The sequence below is a fragment of the Penicillium cinerascens genome (assembly GCF_028974065.1).
Source record: "Penicillium cinerascens strain IBT 15544 chromosome Unknown scaffold_4_segment0_segment1, whole genome shotgun sequence".
Taxonomy (NCBI): domain Eukaryota; kingdom Fungi; phylum Ascomycota; class Eurotiomycetes; order Eurotiales; family Aspergillaceae; genus Penicillium; species Penicillium cinerascens.
The window spans coordinates 1,655,572-1,677,843 of record NW_026695298.1 but is presented as its reverse complement, the minus strand read 5'-3'; the positions used below and the strand labels follow the sequence as shown (position 1 = coordinate 1,677,843).

Below are 22,272 nucleotides of genomic sequence, written 5' to 3'. Positions count from 1 at the left end.
TACTCCGTGCATTCCCGGATCGTTCGGGCGTCTCTATTGAAAATACCAATTTTCATTTTCCCTTTTTTCCCTTTTTTCTCGAATGCGACCCAACGCGATCTGTATTTGATCCTCATGTACATGTACATACAAAGTCTGTATGCCTACTTCCAGAAAAGCGAGCCCTGACTCCTATTCTACATCTACAACTGTCCAAACCAAATAGCCAAAACCCCTGAACTTATAACGTCAGACCCAACCTTGAAATAGTAAACGATAGGGCCGAGATCGACGGCGAGATCGACGGCCCTGCAGAACCGAAAGTCCGGATTAGGGGTACTTTCGTCTCTCGGTCAACCTTGGAATAGATCTTTGATTATCCGGACCCATCTCCACCCGCGATGATGTCATACCCACCAACGGCGATCCTAAATCCTGTGCCTGGTTCGCTTGCGGGTTTGACGCCATCGTCTCGCGATCTGGGGAGATTACAGTACATCCGCGGCTCGTCATCCGGCCTATCGTGTTGCGTAGTCTATATCGATGATGTTATAGTGGGGTATCTAACCATTAATAGAGATGCCTAGATGTCAAGGGCTATGGGCAAGTACAGTATAATGGGAGAATTGAGTGATGAACATATCCTTGCAGAATTATGTTAGTAGTGAAGATGTAGTTGCTTTCGAATTTTTTTTGTTTCATTTGTTTCACAAATGTCCCTTGGTAAATATTTACACAGTGATGCGCTCTCGACGTCGTGCAAGGCGAACCGCCCAAAAGGAACTCAGAAAAAAAAACTGCAAAATAAAAAGGAAATAAACCAAAGAAGCCAGTTCTTTCCCTCCGAATATTCATAACTGGGTAACACGACCATCATCACGGTCATGAAGGTGGCAGCCAGTGGCGTGCCGTCGCTCCCATTAGGATTGGGGCGATCTAATCAGGGGGTCTAAAATATGTATAGGTGGAAGATGAGGTATGTGTGGATGGTCCAGTGTGCCCCCCGAAAGAAAAGTGAAATTCAGGGCCGGGTATCCGTGGCCAAGGTGGTGGTGGGTGGAGGATGCGACGGAAAGATTGGGGAAAAAAGGGGTACGTCGCTGGATCCCGGCCGGTGGTGAACCGGCTTGCGGTCACGCTTGTAGAACAGGAAAAAGAATCGAATATGCGATGCAATGGTTGGATGAGATGGTGTTTATTCGTCGTCGTCGGATTCTTCTCCGACTTCCATCCAGCCGCGCGACATCTCCACGGCCTTGGACCACTGCTTGTACAATTTTGCGCTGGCCTTGGGGGTGATTTGTGGCTCGAAGGTGGCTCGGTTGGCGCGGTTCATGTGCTTCAGGTCGGAAAAGTCCTTCCACACGTCGATGGCGAAGGCGGCGGCGATTGCGGCACCCAGGGCGGTGGTTTCGTGCATGGCGGGCCGTTCGACGGGAATCTGAATGATATCGGCTTGTGTCTGCAGAAAAAAGAGGAATTAGGAATTGGAAAGGGTAAGATACTTTTGAGACGAAAGACGGACCTGCATGCAAATGTCGGAGTTACTCATACCGCCGTCCACGGCCAGCTCTGTCAACTTCTTGCCGCTGTCCATCTCCATGGCATCAAGGATGGCCTTCGTTTGGAAGCATGCCGCCTCCATGGTAGCGCGAGCAATGTGCCCTCGTTGTGTGTGGTGGGTAATGCCCCCTGGGTAATTCATTAGCAATGCCCAAGTGAGTACAAAGAAGGACAACTTACAGATGGTGCCCTTGGCGTCATCAATCCAGTACGGCGCGAAAAGACCACTGAATGCAGTGACGAAAACGCAGCCTCCGCTGTCCGGAACGGTGGCAGCGAGATCACTGACCTTGCGCGAGTCGCGGAAAAAGCCCATGTTGTTCATCAAGAAGGACACGCCACTGCCTGCCACGGCAACACTGCCTTCCAAGGCGTAGACGGGTTTGCGGTCCCGGCCCAGCTGGAAACCGACCGTGCCGAGGAGACCGTGCTTGGAAATGACGGGCTTCTCGCCCACGTTGTAGAGAAGGAAACAACCGGTTCCGTAGGTGTTCTTGGCGGATCCGGGGGTGAAGGCACAGTGGCCGACCAGCGCCGAGGCCTGGTCACCCAGACAGCTGGTAATGGGACATCCCGCCAGAGGCCCCTCGTAGATCTCACCGAAGCCCTCCTTGTCGGCAGAGGGCATAATCTCGGGAAGGCGAATCTTGTTGCGGTCGATACCGAAGAAATCCAAAAGGCGGTCATCGTATTGGAGAGTTTCGAGGTTCATGAACATGGTGCGGGAGGCGTTGGTGACGTCGGTGACGAGGCGCTTGTTTTGCGGGCCACCGTTGAGGTTGTAGATGAGCCACGAGTCGACAGTGCCGAAGGCGGCACGGCCGTCATCGTAGGCCGACCGAACGTCGGGCAGGTTATCCAGCATCCATCGCAACGTCACCGAAGAGGGGTATGTGGAGAGGGGCAGTCCGCAAATGTTCACTAGGTCCTCGGCGCCCTTCTTGGTCTTCAGTTCACGCACCAAGTTCGCGGTCCGTGTGTCGGTCCAAGTGATGGCATTGTGCAGCGGTTCACCGGTCTCCCAGTCCCATACCAGGGCGGTTTCTCGCTGACTGGTGATGCCGACGGCCTCGATGTCGGATCGGGAGTGACCCAATGCGAGGAAGGATTTCATCGCCTCCTCGATACAAATGAAAACCGACTCTACCAACTCGTAGGGGTCCTGTTCGTGCCATCTGCAACCGAGTTTAGATTAATTGATTTCCGTGGGAGGGGGCCAAAAGTAGAGCGGGGAACGGGAGCAGAACACATACCCTGGGTGTTCGTGAATTTGGCGGAACTCGGTCTGGTATTTGGCAATGGGGACGCCCGTACAATCGAAGATGATGAAACGTGTGCTGGTTGTTCCCTGATCGATAGTGCCGATGAAGCGTTCCTTTAGGTCATCGGAACGTCGCTCCTCATCCTGCAATATGGAGCGGTCGCCGTCGTCTGTCTGATGCGGTCGGATATCAACTTCGAAATGGTTGGCATTCTGCTCCCCCAGGTCGACATCGTTGGCGGGTTCAGAGTCCCCATCGACGCTGCCATCAAGTTCAAATGGGTTTCGCATCTTCGAATGTGGTTGTGAAGGGAGGTGGCGATGATGGTGGTTGGAGGGTTGGAGGAGAGGGGTTCACGGGAAAGGTTAAAGAAGTGTGGGGGAATTACGAGTGAGTGGAAGGAGGGGGAAAGGATTGGGATTCTACACAGTGGCGGTGTTGGCGGTACGGGGAGCTCCAAGGAAGAGACCAAAAAAAAAGTGGAGCGTTGACGTACGAGGGGCGACAAGACCTCGAAGGCAAAAAACGAGAGGGAAGCAAGCTAGGAAGGAGAGACCTCTTTATCCAACGGAGTGGATCTGGGACAGGGAAGCCAAGGGAGATTCTGGGAGAGACCTGGGCATCGAAGTGGGGGAGCCCAAATCCGGTTCGGGGTTTTTTTCTGATCAGAAGACCTCGTCACCTCCCCCACTCTGCCTTCAGGCGTACGGAGGACAGATTCATAGATATGCCTGCGGGAAACTCTAGCGGCCGTAGTTCACCGTCAAAGGTCGTGGTCGTGGTCGTGGCGCCCGGGCCGCGGTCTTTGTATACCTAGACCGCCCCTCGGTATAGACGTGAGCCTCGAAGGCTCACGTCGAGGCTCACGTTTATACAAGGAACGTACCCACGAAGTATACAAGGCCCCGTCGATCTAGGCACATGACACTCTCCATTTTTCCCTTGTGTCTCTCGAGCGGGTTCTAGACCCCCTCCCCCTTTTCTGCTGCTATCGATTGAACTAGCGCGAGACTAATTGGCTCCCCATTCACGGAGAAATGCAGATGGCGGCGGAATAATTATGGGAGCTGTAGCGAGCTCGCGGGAAGGGACACATTCCCTGGAGGAATTGATGTAGCCGCAGCCAAGAACAACCCACGAAACCTACGCACCGTACATACCACCCGAGCCTACCCCTGGATGAAGGCCCCGTACGATTGGTATACACAGTCTTCGCCAATACCGCGGCACAAAATCATGCTACCCATGCTGGGCATTTGCGATGTGGTGAACTGGCCCCATCAGGGAGCCCTCGGGTGGTGACGTCTGAGACCTAGGGAGAATCCGGTTAAACCCTGGAAATAGTATATCTTACTAAGAACCTCTCTAGTCCCTCTGTACTTTAAAAAGAATCAATAGGTGAACGGGGACGCGGGGAGACACCCAACCTGCCAGGGACGACGAGAATCGGAGACGTGGGGGTAGATCACGCGAGGGTAAAAAGGACGATCCTGTGGGTTTTGGAATCTCACGCACGCACGTTCGCTGTCGCGACAGGAACCCGTGGACTTGTTATGCAGGCTTCTCGCTTTACCTTCCCTACATGTCCACGCTAGAATCTATTCCGCCTTCGATAAGACTTAGCTTTCTGCGCGATCGCCAAAATCTATTTATTCATGGACCCTTTGCAACCGGGGCTTCGCTTTCCTCAACCAGGGAACTTGGTGACAGGGCCCGCCTGGCTCGCCGATCGAGGCGGCAACCCGTGCTCCGTTGGCATCTTGCTATAGTCGAGTCGAGTTTCCGATTTTTTTCGGGGCGCTGAATCCGGCCTAGACGTGCCGGGTGGGTTGCAAATGCACGTGGTCCTTTGGTCGGACGTGGCGGGCTTATCTGTACGTCTCGACTACTGCGGGTCGTGATATATTTTCTTCCTGTGGCTTTTTTCAGGGCTTTTGGGGAAACTCTCCAATTTAACAAAAGAAAAAGAAACGGCTTCGGCCTTCGTGTGTTCTGTGTATATTCTACAGGAAATCACGGGGAATGCAAACATCGAGAGACAACGCGAGGATCCAAATCCCCGTTAACAGTTACAGGTTCCGCGGCGGATACCAAATTTACTCCTCGTCCTGGCCGAGCTCGGCCTTGCGGCGAGCTTCAGCCTCCTCCTTCTCCTTCTTCTGCAGGAAGATCAGAGCGTTGATCTTGTCCTTGATGGTGTGCTCCGACTTGACGGTCGCTTGGATCTGCTCACGGCCGATCAGGGTGGCCACGATGGAGGCACCGACCACGAAGGTCAGGACGAAGCGGTACATGCCGTACCAGTGGGGAGCACGGCCGGTGGCGGCGGCGCGGGCGTCGTTGTAGTACAGGAAAGTGAAGGCAAGGAACTGGGTGATCAGAGCGTACTCAGTGGGGAACAGCAAAGTAGGCCAGGCCACGGCCGGGGCAAGGACACCGGCAGCGTAACGGCGGTAGCCGAACTTGCCGCCGTAGCCCGCCCACTCAAGACCCCAGTGGACAGCACCGAGGAAGGAGAGGATCTATATTGCCAGGAATGATCAGCGGACGGCTCCGACATAAAACTATCGGTCGCACTTACCACGGCACCGTAGCCAACCTGGATGGGCTCCAGCATGTGCAGCATCAGCTCAGCGCTCTGGCCGGAGAAGATGAGACCGTCACCGAGAGCGGCAGCACGGTTGATCTCGTAGGAGAGATAGACGGTCTCGAGGGAGGTGGCCAGGTAGGGAATGACACCGGCCATACCGAGAGCCATAGCCTCCTTGGGGACGTCCTTCAAGCTGAAGGTGTCCTTGATGACTTGCTATATTCACATTGTACTGTCAGCTCGTGCCCATAAATCCGACAAGTGATAGCCAATGGTTGGAAATGGAGAACGTACAGCCTCAGCCTTCATACCGGCCATCATGTCGACATTCTCGTCGTCCTATAATGCGCAAAAGCGAATTAGCCATTGAATGCTCCAAATATGTCTCACCAGCTGAAATAACTCCTACCTTAGCGGACGAAGAGGCAAAGCGCACGAGAGCGGTGGTCACGGGCTTGTGAGCGGCCAGCGCGAAGCTGGGCTTGATGGCCGGGCGGACGGCACGGGCGGACGAGGTCAGCTGGGCCTTGAAGATGGGAGCACCCATGGAAGAGCGAGCCACGGAGGCATTGGAGCTCGAGATAGCCCGGAGCACGGAGCGGGCGGCGGTGTTGCGGTACAGCATGGCGGCGGGGGAGCTTTTCATATGTAGTCGGATTAGCACGTCACGGGAACGAAAAGCCTCGGGTACGGCGAAACCGCGGGGACAACCAACCCAATTGGCCTGTAAAACAGCTGGAGAAGAGTTTGGAGAGTGGAGATGAGGGTATCTACCCGATAAAGGACTTGAGATCGAAGTCGGGGAGGCCGTGGGTTTCCGAGACAGAGCAAATAAGAATATCCAGAAATGAAGTGACCGGAATGATGAGGTGTGGTCGTCGGGCGGACCGTAGCGACCCGAACAGCAATCGGGTGCCTCAGGCATGTACGGAGAGAAAACCCGGGGATCCCGTGACAAGCACGTGACAGACGAGGGGCGAAGCCCTAGCAGACCTGCCAGCCACCTTTCGGGCCCAGCACGGGGCCGACGTCACTCTGCGTTGGCAGTAAACAAGTGTACACTCCAGCACCGTCATGGAAAAAAGGAGTTCTATGTTTCTACATTTCTATTCATGAGTAGCAATCGGCTATATAAGCTTGGTTAACTTGAATAACTTGCCAGATACAGCAGCAGATAAGCAATACCTGGGTGTACAAGGCACAGTATAAACGTAGGCGGTCGGGGAAGTCGCGGCGGGCGTAATGAGCGTGGTACCTTGGCCTCGCCCGGTTTGCGTAAACGATAGCGGCCCTTTTCTTTGCACGGCCATTGGCTTGGCTTTCGACACCCAACCTTTCTTGTCGCGATCCTGTCGCTTCCTCACTTTCCCTTTTCGCTACATTTTCTCGACTACCCCTCCCAAGGCCCTGGCTCCCGCCCATCCCAGAGGTGGAGGACCCGCCTCGGTATCGCGTGCAGCCATCAGGTCTGCTTGGATGAATTGGAGTTACCTCACCGCTGAGCGCTTCTAGAATTCTTTCTCATGCTGAGTGAGAGCCTTCTGATCCTACATAATCTACAATCTCGGGATAGCTACTGAGTTGCCACGTCTTTCAGAACTAGGTCGACTACCATTCACGACGACCCGCTCTGCTCAGCTACATCAGTACCGGCCGTAGAGCCCAACCACCGGGCCCGGTCCACGGCCACCTTTCGCAACCATGTTGGAGGGACTGGTCGCTAACCTGCTCAACCGCTTCCTGGGCATTTACGTCAAGAACTTCGATGCCACGCAGCTCAACATCGGCATCTGGTCAGGCGATGTGAAGCTGCGGAATCTTGAGTTGCGCCGGGAAGCACTTGATCAACTACACCTCCCCTTAAACGTCGTCGAAGGCCATCTGGGCGAACTCACATTATCCATCCCGTGGTCTAATTTGAGGGGTAAGCCTGTCAAGGTCGACATTGAGGATGTCTTCCTTCTCGCCGCACCGAAGGAGGATGCGGATTACGATGCCGACGAGGAGGACAAAAGAGCACACACATTGAAAATGGAACGCATCGAGAGCGCTGAGATTCTTCGCGAGCGTAATGCGGACGGCATGAGCCAGGAAGAGCAGCGGCGGAACCAGAGTTTCACCCAAAGCATGATTACAGCCGTTGTGGACAATCTCCAGATTTCGATCAAGAACGTTCATTTCCGTTATGAAGACTCTGTTGCTTCACCTGGCCACCCCTTCGCCGTGGGATTGACGTTGAAGGAACTCAGTGCCGTCAGCACTGACTCGGAATGGAATCCTACCTTTATCCAGTCCACCTCTGACACTACACACAAGCTCGCAGTCCTCGGTGCTCTTTCAGTGTATTGGAATACGGACGCGACTCTTTTGGGTACCGGACGAGGATCGGATATCGGCGCAGAGGCCCAGGGTATCAGCCACGATGAGCTGATGGAGAAACTCCGCACGGCAATCGACAGTGAAGAAGGCAACCAATTCATGCTTCGACCCGTCAGCGGTCGCGCAGGACTTGAGTTGAACAAATCGGGCAAGTATGACCGTCCTGCCATGAAAGCACGGTTGCTCTTCGATGAGCTCGGTTTTGTCTTGGATGAGAACCAATACCGCGATGCGTTGATGCTGGTAGACCTGTTCCACTACTTCATCCGCCACCAGGAATACAAGCGATTCCAGCCTAAAATCTCGGTCAAGGAGGATCCTCGGGCATGGATGAAGTTTGCCGGAGATGCAGTTCTCAGCAAGATCCACGATCGAAACCGACGATGGACATGGGACTACATAAAGGAGCGCAGAGATGATCGCCTTTCATACATCAACCTATTCAAGAAACGGAAGAGAGAAGAAGCATTTACCCCGGAAGAAACCAAGGAGCTAGAGAGATTGGAATGGAAGCTCAGTTATGAGGATATTCGGTTCTGGCGATCCCTGGCTCGGAATCAGCTTCGCAAAGAAAATGTCGGCATCAAAAAGCCGGCCCAACACCAGTCTTGGGGCGAATGGCTCTGGGGCAGCAAGAAGGAAGAATCGGAGGAGCCTGCCATGACCGAAGAGCAGCGACAGGAGTTGTATAGTGCCATCGATTGGGACGAAAAGAAGGCCCTTGCGGAAAGTGTCGATGTTCCTCGAGAGTGGGTCAAGTTGCAGGTCAATTGGAGTCTTCGGGCTGGTAGCTTCACCTTAAAGAAGGATCCTCACGGGGCAGCAAATGAGGTCATGAGGCTTGTCTTTGACAATTTCCGAGCCAAGGCCCTCCAGCGCCCAGATTCCTATCTACTCGACATCGATCTCGGAGGATTGAAGATGTACGACGGTACCACTGTTGGTACTCTCTACCCTCAGATTGTGAGAGTCAAAGACTCTCTCCCTGAGCCCGCAAAGGATCAACCCAGCACGGATGATGATGAACTAGCCTCTCAGGCCAGTGCAGATGACATCGAAGATGAAGACAGTCTATTCCATCTGCAACTGGAGAAGAATCCGTTGGAAAGCGATGCGGATTCAGCAGTAAAGGTCAAGCTGAAGAGTATCGAAGTCATCTATAACCCTCGGTTCCTGGTGGGCATTGTTAAATTCTTCCAACCTCCTGAGCGGCACATGGAGTCGATCGGTGCACTCTTAGATACAGCTGGAGCTACGGTCGAGGGCCTGCGGCAACAAACCCGAGCAGGCTTGGAATTTGCCTTGCAGGAACACAAGAAGGTGGACGCGCAATTCGACGTGCACGCACCATTGATCATCGTGCCCGAAAGCATTACGCAAGAAAGCTCTCTGTGTTTGATTTTGGATGCGGGTCATGCCAGTGTCAACAGTGAGCTGGTCGACCGACAGGCCATGCGGGATCTGCAATCAAAACAGAAACGCCAATACGAAGAGGAAGACTACAAGCAGCTCGAACACTTACTTTATGACCGTTTCCTCATCAAGCTGGATTCCACTCAAGTTCTAATCGGACCTGGAGTGGAGGCAACCAAAGCGCAGCTCAACTCGGGTGTCGAATCCAAGAACTTCCATATCATCGACCGTATCAATGTGGACTTCGTTCTTGAGATGTGTATTGTTCCCAAGGTGACACAACTCACCCGGACCCGTATCTCAGGCCATTTGCCAGAACTACATGCGACTATGTCGGACACCAAGTACAAGGGCTTAATGAAGTTGATTGATATTGCGATCCCACAATTCGATGACAGCAAAGACTCTACTGGCCCGGTGGCTAAAGCACCCGACGAAACTGAGAAGGCAATTGCAACCAGAGCCAGATCGGCATCGTTTCAACCCGCGGCTCAACGAGATCTTCCTGTTGTTGACGATGATGAAGCCGATTCAGAAAGCGATCATGCCAAGAAGAGCCTGGAAACTTCTAACAACATCCACCGTCGAGACTTCGAATTCAAGTTCAATGTTGGTCGCCTTCGTGGCTCTCTTTTCCGGTCTGACTCGCAAGACCCGCTCAAGGACCAGCTCCTGGTCGAATTGGTTGCCGAAGGGTTTGGTCTTGACTTCTATATGCGCCCTTACGATATGGTTGCCGAGGTCATCCTGAAGTCCTTGAGTGTCGATGATTATATCGAGGAGAACCCCGTACCAGAGTTTAAAAGAATCATTTCTTCCAAGGGATTCAACGCTGATGAGGACAAGGATCTTTTCCACTTAAAGATGGTTCGGGTCAAGCCCGAGTCTCCCGAATTCGACACGACATATGAAGGAGTTGCAATGAACCTTGATATATCAGTCTCCACCATCAATCTTGTCGTGACGAGGAAGACGCTCCTGACCTTGCTTGACTTCATTCTCCTGACTTTCACGAGTCCACAGCAGCCGGCTGATGAGAACCCACAATCGGATAAGGCTATACAAGAAACGGGCAATGTGGAACAAGTGTCCCAGCAAGCTGGAAAAATTCGCATCAAGGCAAACTTGAAGAGTATTGCACTTATTCTGAACAACGACGGAGTTCGGCTGGGCACCTTGAGTCTTAACACCGGTGATGTTGGAATCTTCCTCGTGGGCGGTGCTATGAGCATCCAGTCTCGGATCGGCAGCCTCACCCTCGTTGACGATGTCAATTTGGGCGCACCAGAAGACTCGGATGTTCGTCGTCTTTTGACCATTGAAGGCGACAACTTCGCGGACTTCAAATATGAGACTTTCGACCCTAAAAGCGATACCTATCCCGGATACGACTCCGAGGTGTATTTGCGATCCGGCTCGATCAAGATCAATTTCATGGAAGAGCCTTATAGGAAGATTATTAACTTCCTCGTCAAATTCGGCAAGATGCAAGCAATCTTCAACGCAGCTCGTCAGGCTGCGGCGAACCAAGCAAACCAGCTTCAAGAAAACCCCTCGCGGATGCGGCTGGACATTGTGGTCAATACCCCCATTGTGGTATTCCCGCGAGTGATGGCGGACGAATGGCCTCGAGACACGATTACTGCCTACCTTGGTGAGATCTACGCTAAGAATGAGTTTGTTCCCATGGACGAATCCAAGGATAGCCCAGCTGTGAATGTGATCTCTACCGGCGTTCGCAACATCCGCCTGACTTCGAGATTTAACTTCGATGAAGGCTTGGTAGAAGAACTAGAGATGATTCAGAAGGTGAACCTCGACTTCAGCATTTGCTATCTGGAACATCAGGCCAACAACCCACGCCCGGACATGGAGATTGAAGGCTCCTTATCCCCTATCAACCTTCGGATCTCTCAGAGCCAATTGAAGTTTTTGCTGGCCCTGTCCAAGTCAATTCCAGGCGCCTTTGCAACTGATGCTGAACAACAGGAACTTGAGGCCCTAGAATCTCTGCCCTCATCGGTCACTGAACCCACACGGGAGGCCACTTCAAAGGCTGTACAGGCTCAGAAGGACATGGAAGCAGCCACAGCTGATGATAGCACGAGCAAGGAGACATGGGTGCGACTTGATATGATTTTCAAGGTCGACAGCGTTGGACTGGAGCTTATCCTGGCCAATGACAACCAGCCTGTTGGCCGTTTGGAGGACTCCAGCCTATCGAAGTTCTCTCTTAACGACACCAGAGTCAAGCTCCGCATGTTGACAGATGGCTCACTGGAGTCAGAGCTTCTGATCCACTCATTCTCCATTCGTGACAGCCGTCGACAGGACTCAAATAAGTTCAGAAACATCATGTCCTTGATCAACAATGACGTTCAGCAACAATTCATGGCTAGCCTTTCCATGTCCCCTGGGCCGGATAAGCATCTTATCGCGATGTTAACCATTGATAGTCCTCGGATCATGTTTGCTCTAGACTATCTATCTGCCTTGCAGGACTTCAGCAACTCTGCATTTACCAGCGATGAACCGGCAGGAGCTGTGCAAGAAGAGGCTGGCTCAGTCGATGAATCCGAATTGGACTCTGAGGATGATTCCACCGACAAAGCCGTGACTGAAGTTTTTGCCGGAGATGGCGCAGGCGGATCGACCACTGTTTCGTTCCGCGTCAATCTGGTCGATGCCCAGGTTATCATGGTGGCCAACCCCGCCATTCCTCACTCCGAGGCTATCGTTCTCGGGACCAAGGAGATACTCATTTCCCACCAGAATGTCTCTACATTGCAGATTCAAAAGGTTGGCATGTTTTTGTGCCGCATGGACAAGTTTGAGACTAGTCGACTTCGCATTCTGGATGATTTTACCCTTGAGTTGTCCGTTGATAGTCGGCCACAGGATAAAGGCTCCGCTATTACCTCGATTGAGGTCCATCTTGAGCCTCTTGTCCTTCGTCTATCTCTGCGCGATATTCTGATGGCAATTCAGATTGTCAACAAGGCCTCCGAGATGAGAGCCCAGAACGCACAGCAAATAGAGAGCGGAGAGGCGAAGAAGATCACTGATGTGCAAAGTACAAGAGCCCGGTCTGGCAGTAAAACATCTTCCACCTTGGCCAACAGAACTCGCCGGCGTTTGAGCCAAACGGTTGAGACGATCGACAAGAGTATCCCGCAAAGCTCAGCCGTTCTGAAGCGTGAGGAGCTGTCAGCGAAAGTCGATGGTGTCCGAGTTATCCTTATCGGTGACTTGCATGACCTGCCGCTGCTTGACTGGAGTGTCAAGAAATTCAATGTGGATGTGCGAGACTGGTCATCCACCTTGAACATGGATACTAGTCTCGATACATTCCTCAATGTGTATAACTTCTCCAAGTCGGCTTGGGAGCCATTGATCGAACCCTGGCAGTTGGGATTCCATATGGCCAAGGAAGTCAACCCAGACGTGTTCTCCATTGATGCTTACTCTCACAAAACGATGGAGCTCACGGTCACATCGGCTACAATCGCGCTTGCGTCCAAATCTTTCCAGTTCCTTTCCACCGATGAAGACGTTCTTTCCAAACCGCGAGGCGCTGATGCCCCCTACCGAATTCGCAACTACACCGGTTTTGATCTCCGGGTATGGGCCGATGTCGGTGCGGGAGAAGATGGCCCGGCTGCTAAGCTGAGCGATGGAGAGGAATACCCGTGGCGATTTGAAGACTCTAAAGCTGTCCGAGAGACTCTAACACCGGAAGGTCAGGGTGGGATCGTCGGAGTTAAGCTGGAAGGAAGTGGATTCGATAGCATCAGCCGCATTCCCGTCGTTCGGGAAGGTGAGAAGGTGTATAGCCTGAAGCCGAAGCGCGACACTGTCCTCCACCGTCTACTAGTGGAGGTCAGCCTTGGAGCTGACAACGTCAAGTACATCACATTCCGCTCGCCACTCCTTGTGGAGAACAATACCCAAATCCCCGTTGAGATGGGTGTGTTTAGTCCCGATGAAGGTCATCTCTTGAAGATTGAGAAAATCCTTCCAGGCGATGCTCGACCGGCGCCCGTTGGGTCAGCATATCTCCACTCTATTGTCATTCGTCCTGACCAGGGCTTTGGCTATGACTGGTCGAACGAGCGACTGTTCTGGAAGGAACTCATTCGAAGACCTACACGGACCATCAAATGCGTCAGCGAAAGTGGACAACAGTCGCCGCCCTTCTATTTCCAAGTTAACGCAACCTATGACAGCAAGGATTCTCTCACAAGCGTGTATCCTTACATGAGGATTCGAATCTTTGCTCCAGTAGAGATCCAGAACCTTCTGCCCTATGACTTCAAGTACCGCATCTATGACAAGAACACGAAGAAGGACTGGACGAACTTCTTGAGGAAAGGTGGCGTGAGCCCCGTTCATGTGGTCGAGCTGTCTCATCTGCTTTTGCTCAGCATCGACTTGGAGGACACAGTATTCCGGCAAAGCGAGTTTAGCATTATCAACGGAAACGCCCAAGACTACCGCAGAGAGCATACTTTGTCACTGAAGGACGAACGAGGTCTCCAGCTGAAGCTGAAGCTCCATTACTTCAACATTCCCGACAGTGGTGGTGCTTTCAAGGTTTCTGTCTACAGCCCATACCTTATTTTAAACAGGACTGGTCTGCCCATGGACATTCAAAGCAAGGCCTTCCTCCAGTCCGCTCGCAACGCTGCTGGCCAAGGACTCCGAGTTGACCCGAGGGAGGGCGGCCGCGCACTCCCATACATGTACTCCTACAACGCCGAGGATCAGAAGAACCGATCTATTCTGAAGGTCGGCGATTCAGCCTGGAGTAAGCCTCAAAGTTTCGAGGCTATTGGAAGTACCTTCGAAGTCATCTTCCCGGATCAACAGGGCAGATCTGAGTTCCATTCTGGTGTCTCTGTTGCCGAGGGCGAGGGCAAGTACAAAATGACCAAGGTGGTGACTCTCTCACCAAGGTTCATTCTGAAAAGCAAGCTCAATGAAGACCTTCTGGTGCGCGAGCCGGGCTCATCGAACGTCCTTCAAATCAATAGTGGACAGTTGGTTCCGCTCCATTTTCTCCGCCAAATCGCCGATAAGCAGCTCTGTCTGTGCTTCCCTGGTGTGAACAACCAATGGTCTTCTCCATTCAATATCGCAGATGTTGGAACGGTCCATGTGAAATTGGCCAAGGTGAACCAGCGCCAGAAGTTGATCAAGGTTGATATCATTTTGGAGGGGGCAACCCTTTTCCTGCACTTCAGCTTTGAGTCTCGCAACTGGCCATTCTCGATGCGCAACGAAAGTGACATGGAGTTCATCTTCTACCAAGCCAATCCCAATTTGGAGGATGACGAGGATGACCGATCGACCACCTGGCGCCCCATTCGCTACCGTTTACCGGCCCGGAGTATCATGCCTTACGCATGGGACTATCCCGCAACGAAGAACAAATCTCTTGTACTGAGCTGCCATGGCAAGGAACGGCACATCAAGCTCGCCGAGATTGGCAACCTGATTCCGATGCGCATCCCGCCTAAGCAGCCTGGGGAATACCAGAAAATCATCGACATCAACATCATTGCCGATGGTCCTACTCAGACTCTCGTACTATCCAACTTCAAGCCATCCAAGAGTATGTACAAACAGCAGAAGGGCCAGTCCTCTTCAACAAGCATGAGCGCTGGATTCGAGGTCAAGGAAATGAATTCGGATGTGAACTTCAAGGCCCAGCTTCGCCTGGGAGGCATTGGAATCTCTTTGATCAACCAAAACTTGAAAGAGCTGCTCTATCTCACATTCCGGGAGATTGAGATCAAGTATCGGGAGTCGAGGATCTACCAGACCCTCAACACAACCATTAAATGGATCCAGATCGACAATCAGCTGTATGGTGGCATCTTCCCCATTCTCCTGTACCCTAGTGTGGTTCCCAAGACTGGAAAGGAGATGGAGGCGCACCCTATTTTCCATGCGATGGTTACTCGAGTGAAGGACGACTCCTATGGTGTTCTGTACATCAAATATGCGACGTTGCTTCTGCAGCAGATGACACTCGAGCTGGACGAGGATTTTGTTTTTGCTATGTTGGACTTCGCCAAGATCCCAGGTGCTTCGTGGTCCGAGGCGCAGGAGGGCACACTGTGTGATGATGACCTCAACATTCCAGAGCCACAACAGAATGACAATGGCCAGGATGTATACTTTGAGCTTCTTCACTTGCAACCCATGCAGCTGGACATTTCCTTCATGCGAACTGAGCGTATCAATGTCGAGGATACCATGCAGCCCTCGAACCCTCTGATGTTTGTTGTGAATGTCATGACCATGTCAATGGGTAATGTCAACGACGCCCCAGTTCGATTGAACGCTTTGATGCTGGAGAACGCTCGTGTATCCTTTGGAAGCCTGGTTGGCAACATCCGTGCCCACTATACTCAAGAGGTCCTACGTCAAGTTCATGTTATTCTTGGCTCCGCTGACTTCCTCGGTAACCCCGTCGGTCTGTTTAACAACGTCAGCTCCGGCGTGGCCGCTATCTTCTACGAGCCATACCAGGGCCTTGTCATGACTGACCGGCCTCAAGAGCTCGGCATTGGTATTGCCAAGGGTGCCACAAGCTTTGTCAAGAAATCGGTCTTCGGTTTCTCTGACAGTATGGCGAAGCTTACCGGAAGTATGTCCAAGGGTCTTGCTGCCGCCACCCTTGACAAGGAATTCCAGGATCAGCGCCGCATGTCCAAGTCTCGCAACCGTCCGAAGCACGCACTTTACGGCATCACAGCCGGAGGCAACGCATTTGCAACCAGCTTGGCCAGTGGTATCGGTGGACTGGCCCGGCATCCCCTGCAAGGTGCCGAGAAAGAAGGCATGGCAGGATTCTTCAAGGGTGTTGGAAAGGGAGTTCTGGGTCTTGCTACTAAGCCCGCCATTGGAGCCTTCGATCTTGCTTCCAACCTTGCGGAGGGTGTCCGGAACACCACCACGGTCTTCGACGCAGAGGGCCTGGATCGCGTGCGCCTGACTCGCTTTATCGGCATCGACGGCATTGTTCGTCCCTATTCCCAGCGAGAGGCACTTGGCCAGTTCTGGCTAAAAACCACCGAGGATGGCAAGTACTTCAACGAGGACTACATCGCCCACTTGGAGCTTCCTGGCCGAGACATGCTGGTCCTGTTGACGTATGCACGGATCATGCTCGTGCGCACCAAAAAACTCTCCGTCGAGTGGGATATTCGCCTGACGGACATTCAAACGATCTCTAAAGAGCGTACCGGCATGAGTATCACCCTCAAGGGCGGTGCAAATGGTCCTTTCGTCCCCGTCCAGGACGAAAGCTCCCGGAACTGGCTGTATAGACAGATTGCTATTGGTACGTCTGACCTAGATTCATCGCAATGAGATCTAAGAAGCTAACAACTTTTGCAGCGGTCAATGCCTTCAACGAGAAGTATAATGGGCGATGATAGAGATTCGCCCTCTTGGCCTTTTGTCACGATGTCATGGAAAACGAACCGCATTCATAGTCCGAGGGGGATAAGCAAAATCGAAGGGGCTTTCTTTTTTCTTTCAGCGTGCCGATCTTGCTTCTGTTCACGTACATACCTTGTTTGCACATTTTTGCGTTTGCGTCTTTGCTTTTATGATTTTGTCAGTATCATGCACAGCGGATATTAATATATTATGATTATCAATTTGGTCTACACGTAACCTCGGAAGTCAGGTAGACCAAATTCAGGGATTGAAGATATTGAACTTTGATTCAGTAGACAACAGTCAATTTTTTTTTTTAGAATATGGCAGCGAACCCGCAAAAGAAATACAAAGAAAAGACAAAGGAAAAGCAGGTCCCTCAAGAATATCACATCTACAAAACTTTTGACACTCGGCACGGCCTACCAAGAACCCTCCGGGGGATGCTCATGAGCAGACCGCGACTCATACTCCACAGTGACATTATCCGTGCGCCGAATCGCGTCCATGGGGAAGTCCTTATCCTGCTGGAGCTGGTCATCGCGCAGAATACTCTCCTGACTCTCCTTACCCTCCACGTTCGTGATGGCGAGGTCGTCTTTCACTGCGGATCGCTTGCTGCGGTCGAACGTGGCGGTATTGTAGTTGCTGCTGCTCTGCTTGTATTTGCCGCTGCCACCGTATGAACCCAAGGTGCGTTTGCCCATGATAAGCTCGAGGAGGGGCTGGAGGGTTGGAATGCAGGAGGCTATCACGACGACGTCGGCTTCGATGCTAGAAGGTGGTTAGTGGGGATTGCGGGATGTTAGAGGAGATATTTACTTTGTCCACATGACGAGATCTGCCGTTCCGTCTGGAGGAGAGTTAGTGCGTTACTGGGTTGGCGAGGATGGAGTGCTCACAGGTGTAGTCGGACTTGTCTGCAAGGCCATTCAATTGGGTACTCTTGATGATTGCCATTGCGCATGCACTGCCCGGATTAGTTTTGATTTCCATGGCGGCTTTACGGCAATACCTACATTGATCCCAGTCCCATGGCGGCACAGAGAGCAATTCTCTTTCGTAGAGACATTTGTAGTTTCATCAAGACTGTCACGGGGTAGAATGCGAGGTAAAGATCGACGAAGGCAGATAAAGCTGGAGTTCTCGTCAGTTTTGAAACAAATAGGAGAGGATCGGGGTAACGTACCTCCAGTGAAGATAGCATAGTCAATGAGTATCCACACATTTCTGCAGGTTGCTCCTCCCGTCATCGCCAGGTGAACATTCCACAAAGCCTCCGGTGGATCACACATGGTGAAGAGAATGATGATACAGATACAAGAGACGGCAGCCGCAGTCCCAACCAAAAGCCACAGCCAGATCTTCTGTTTCAAACCCGGGCATAAAATCCGAGTTATCATAGCGGTCACAGCCAGTTTGGGGATCGTGAACGATAGAATGCCAAACAGGAAGCTGATGGTATTGAGAAGGATGGCCATCTCCAAGTTCTCCTGCGTCAAGTCTTTGGCATGTTTTCCATATCCCACGCTGACGCCGGCTGTTGTCACGCCACAGTAGGCGAGACTCAACACCGTCGAGATCGCGATGAGATAGTCGTCAATACCAAAGCTCTTGAGCATTCGCAAGCGGATGAACATTCTAGCGCCAACCATGACGGCCGTCAGGCCCGTCAAGGTCCATAACACGGCGAGAATCTTTGGGCCCTTGTCATCGTGGACGTTCTCAGGTGTGACTGTCATTCTGGGACCATAAGCTCAAAGCCGAAGTTGAATGGTTCTGTCCAGCTGTATCCAAAAGGGAATAAAAAACGAAAGGATCCTTTTTCTGTCCAAACTGGCCCAGACTGCGCAACCCTATATAAGGAATGAAGCCGATGATTAAGCTTCTCCTGTCATAGACTCAGATGTCAAAAAGCTCTTCACAGCGGAAGTGTCTCCACCAACCGCTCGTACTTTATTTATGGAGTTATTTCTGGACTTTCAGACACATCAAAGCCAGAACGGAGATGTACAAGCTCGTGACCCCTGTCATGTTGAATATTGGGGCCCAAGTGACTAACGGAATTAACAAACGGGGAAACCCGTATGTGTATCACCAGGCTACACGAGGCCAAGGATCCAGTTGAAACGAAGCTAACAGTTGTCCAAGATCAGTCGGGTTAGACTTGTGCAAAGCGGTGCTTTTGACGCGGTACCGAACAGATGGGCCTAAAGTACGGCCCCAGTACTTGCGGGAAGTGGGGATCCGTTGGCCTTAGCGGCCTCTGTAAATCGGGCCGAAGACCCGCTGGACAATTCCCCGCGTCTCTGGGCTTGTGGTGGCGTTGATGGCTTCGTGGCTGCCCCATCGTGTAGCATCCCATCGTTTAGCGTCCCCATCGCTCAGGGGAATGACAGCGGAACGATCGTCTATGGCCTTAACTAGCCGAAGACTAGCCGGAGACTAGCCGGAAGATGTTTCGATACATCAAGCGATCTTCGACTTTCGGTCTTTTGCCCAATGCAGGAAGTGGTGCTGCGACCGGGAGGCTTTTGGTCCAGACCGTGGCCAACGTACAGTCCAAGCTCGGTGGATTTCCTCAAGACCCGTGGGGTTCTTTTCTCCAGGATTCCATGCCCGCTCGCGACGTTGTCGAAAGTCTTCTCAAGGTGATAGGGCACACGTTGGCGCTATTATCTATCCCGTGTAAAATATGTTCAAAGATGTTCATTCCCCAACGAATGGCCATCCGAAGAGCATAAAATGCCTAGGACCTAAATGCAATGCCGGACCATGCTTCACTCATGTGTCGATAATCCACCCCGGGCTTTGACCCCCGGTTTGACACCTGGGCAGGATCCACTAGACCCTTAGTCCCGCATTAGCTTACTCTTCCAGACTCCCCGACTCGTGCGTTCCCCATGGAAAATGATCGTGAGCAGGCCTAGTGGGTGACTGGCGCTTCGCCGAGAACGAGGGTGATATCTACCTCCTTGGCATCAATACGACGTACGACGGACTTTGGAATAACGGCTCGTATCCCTGCACGCCAGACCAACAGGGGCAATGTTTCCATGGCCATTGATACGTAGGAACATCCCTAGTGAAACTTTAGCCTGGTTTGCCATGCTAATAGCTTTCTTCATCCCGTCTTAGTCCTCAATTGACCGCTGGTTGAAGCGTTAGCGCGCTAGGATCCTAATCCGTCAGGAAATTAGGCATGGCCAATGATATCTCCACTTCATTCACTCCACTGAAACTCTTTCCCCTCAACGCGTGGAGACGGAACAAGTGGAAATAACGAATGGGTCCCAGCGAGCTTTGACCGGCTATGATTTCAGGAGACCGGGTAAAAGGCCATCTCGTACTACGACCTACTTGAAAAGGACCAGCTGAGAGCTACCCAGTTCTGTACAGCGTAAAGCTTTTCTTCCATTTATCTCCCTCTCAGTCCATTCAGCCTTTTCCATTATCATTTGCTACTATTCCACCAATTATCGCCATGACTGTCCGTAACGGAAACTCACACGCCACCGGCTCGGCTACGAATGGCTCATCTAACGGCCATGCCAAAGAAGCCTTCGTTGAAGGCTCAGTGGCCATCTCTCCCAATACTCCAGAATTGGTTCCGAGTCTGGTTGACCAAGTTGCCTTGTCCGGATATGCGTTTATCTCGGCAGACCCCACGGCCCGAACGGATCTTCTGGACGCTGCTCGGCAACTGGTTTATGCTCTCGAGACTCCTCGGGAGGCTATGATTCGATTCTGCTGGTCACAGGTATTTTCAACCCGCTGAACATTGAGTGCATGGGAAATATCTCACAAATTGCTCTGCATAGTCGACAACATATGCCTGTCTGGAGACAGCCGTGGACCTTGGCCTGTTCACAATCCTCTCGAAGGATGACAAGCCCAAGAAAGCGTCGGAAATGGCTCAAGCTGCTGGAGCTGACAGCAAGCTTGTTTGTATGCTGGAACTCCCCTTTGACGTTGAAGTTGAAACTAACACTCATGCTAGCTCGTATCCTGAAGCACCTTTGCGCCGTGGGAGTGATTCTCGAGACTGGACCTAACGAGTACCGACGTACCGGACTGTCAATCTCGTTGACGTCGCAGCGATACAGCGATGCCTACCCCTGCATGTGAGTTCAGATCCGCCCATTTCCCTCAAAAGATGAGCCATTTATTGATTGGTACTCTCAAAACCCAGGACTGCCTGTATTACGAAGGGTATACTTGCCGTCCCTGCCCAATTGAAGAAGACTGGCTACCAGAATCCCGCCAACGGCACCGACTGCGCCTTCCAACTCGGCTTCGACACGCCTCTCCACTTCTTCGACTTTCTCAAGGAGCACCCTGAGGCGGCTAGTCAGTTCAACAACCACATGTCCGCGTACCGCCAAGGACGTCCCAGCTGGATGGACAGGGGATTCTACGATGTGCCCGCCTTGATCAACACCAAGCTCGGTGAAGGTGATGCTCTCCTGGTGGACATGGGAGGCAGTGTCGGCCACGATCTCTCCGAATTCCGCCGCAAATGGCCCGACGCCCCGGGACGTCTGGTCTTGCAAGATCTCCCCGAGGTCCTCGAACAGGCCAAGACCATGTCCCTGCACCCCTCTATTGAAATTATGGAGCACGACTTTTTCACCGAGCAGCCCGTCAAAGGTAATTCCCATTCTCTCCCTTTCCTGTGCTCAAGAGCTAACCCATCTAATAGGAGCCCGGGCCTACTACATGCACTCCGTGCTCCATGACTGGACCGATGCAGACTGTAAGAAGATCCTAGAGAACATTGTTCCCGCCATGAAGCGTGGCCACAGCAGGATACTCATAAATGAGAATGTCATCCCGGACATGAATGCCTACTGGGAGACCACCAGTCTGGACATCATCATGATGGCTGACTTTGCGTCCACGGAGCGCACTGCGGGCGATTGGCATGCGCTCGTCGAGTCGGCTGGTTTGAAGATCATCAAGATTTGGACGGCTCAGCGAGGTGTCGAGAGCTTGATTGAGTGTGAACTGGCTTGAATGACCGAGTGATCACAGATTTGGAACCTTGGAAAGGAAATGTCTATTACCCGATTCTCCTTGATTTTCATACCTTTCAATATGGTTGGACCTCAGGCGGAGGTCAAATTATTATGTAGTTCCAGATTTTGTCGGGGAATGTCCATTGTGTGTCTTTTGGGTTGAGGATTGGAAGGAATGTTATTTTAATCTGCTTCTTCATCAACGCCCCATGTGTAATTGTCATTCTGGAATGGGACTGGGGGCTTGGGGCCCAGAGGCCGTATCCCGGTGCCGAAGACTGGGCCCCAGATTGTTTATTCGTATTCCATGAACCTTACAACCTAGACATGAGCTCATTGACTTTGGAATGTAAGCATATATACGTATATAGCACAGGACACGCAACATGGGAAACACGAGGCCTAGGACCTCTTGTGAACCCTTACTCAGAGTGCCAGATGCAAATCGAGCACAGCCCTCCCACTGACTGCACCGACCTTGGAAGCCCGGCTTATTGAATACCATGGAAGTCCACGACGAAGAAATACACGGAATTAATTACTGCATTGCTAGCATGAAAATACATGAACCTATCCACAGAACCGACGAGGCGCACGAATACAAGTCAATTGGGTT

At 52.2% G+C, this 22,272-nt stretch overlaps 5 protein-coding genes across 5 annotated transcripts; 2 read left to right on the top strand and 3 right to left on the bottom strand.

Annotated features, from left to right (window-relative positions):
* Positions 1–1,174: 1,174 nt before the first annotated feature.
* Positions 1,175–3,094, bottom strand: N7498_009718 (glycerol kinase; the record flags this gene model as incomplete). Its single annotated transcript, XM_058456774.1, has 4 exons — positions 1,175–1,441; positions 1,505–1,671; positions 1,723–2,717; positions 2,796–3,094. The coding sequence occupies 4 exons, from the start codon at positions 3,092–3,094 to the stop codon at positions 1,175–1,177; spliced, it is 1,728 nt and encodes a 575-aa protein (XP_058303673.1).
* A 1,806-nt stretch (positions 3,095–4,900) lies between these two features.
* N7498_009717 (DUF3429 domain-containing protein) lies at positions 4,901–6,040 on the bottom strand (the record flags this gene model as incomplete). Its single annotated transcript, XM_058456773.1, has 4 exons — positions 4,901–5,326; positions 5,386–5,610; positions 5,689–5,733; positions 5,804–6,040. 4 exons carry the CDS (start codon positions 6,038–6,040, stop codon positions 4,901–4,903), a joined length of 933 nt encoding a protein of 310 aa, XP_058303672.1.
* A 1,055-nt stretch (positions 6,041–7,095) lies between these two features.
* On the top strand, positions 7,096–16,721 carry N7498_009716 (membrane morphogenesis protein VPS13; the record flags this gene model as incomplete). The annotated part of the gene is made up of 2 exons (XM_058456772.1): positions 7,096–16,537; positions 16,594–16,721. 2 exons carry the CDS (start codon positions 7,096–7,098, stop codon positions 16,629–16,631), a joined length of 9,480 nt encoding a protein of 3,159 aa, XP_058303671.1. The 3' UTR covers positions 16,632–16,721.
* A 339-nt stretch (positions 16,722–17,060) lies between these two features.
* Positions 17,061–18,380, bottom strand: N7498_009715 (uncharacterized protein; the record flags this gene model as incomplete). The annotated part of the gene is made up of 5 exons (XM_058456771.1): positions 17,061–17,412; positions 17,461–17,491; positions 17,541–17,608; positions 17,658–17,775; positions 17,828–18,380. The coding sequence occupies 5 exons, from the start codon at positions 18,378–18,380 to the stop codon at positions 17,061–17,063; spliced, it is 1,122 nt and encodes a 373-aa protein (XP_058303670.1).
* Positions 18,381–20,122: 1,742 nt separating this feature from the next.
* On the top strand, positions 20,123–21,654 carry N7498_009714 (uncharacterized protein; the record flags this gene model as incomplete). Its single annotated transcript, XM_058456770.1, has 5 exons — positions 20,123–20,398; positions 20,460–20,586; positions 20,639–20,762; positions 20,831–21,288; positions 21,341–21,654. 5 exons carry the CDS (start codon positions 20,123–20,125, stop codon positions 21,652–21,654), a joined length of 1,299 nt encoding a protein of 432 aa, XP_058303669.1.
* Between the last annotated feature and the right edge of the window lie 618 nt (positions 21,655–22,272).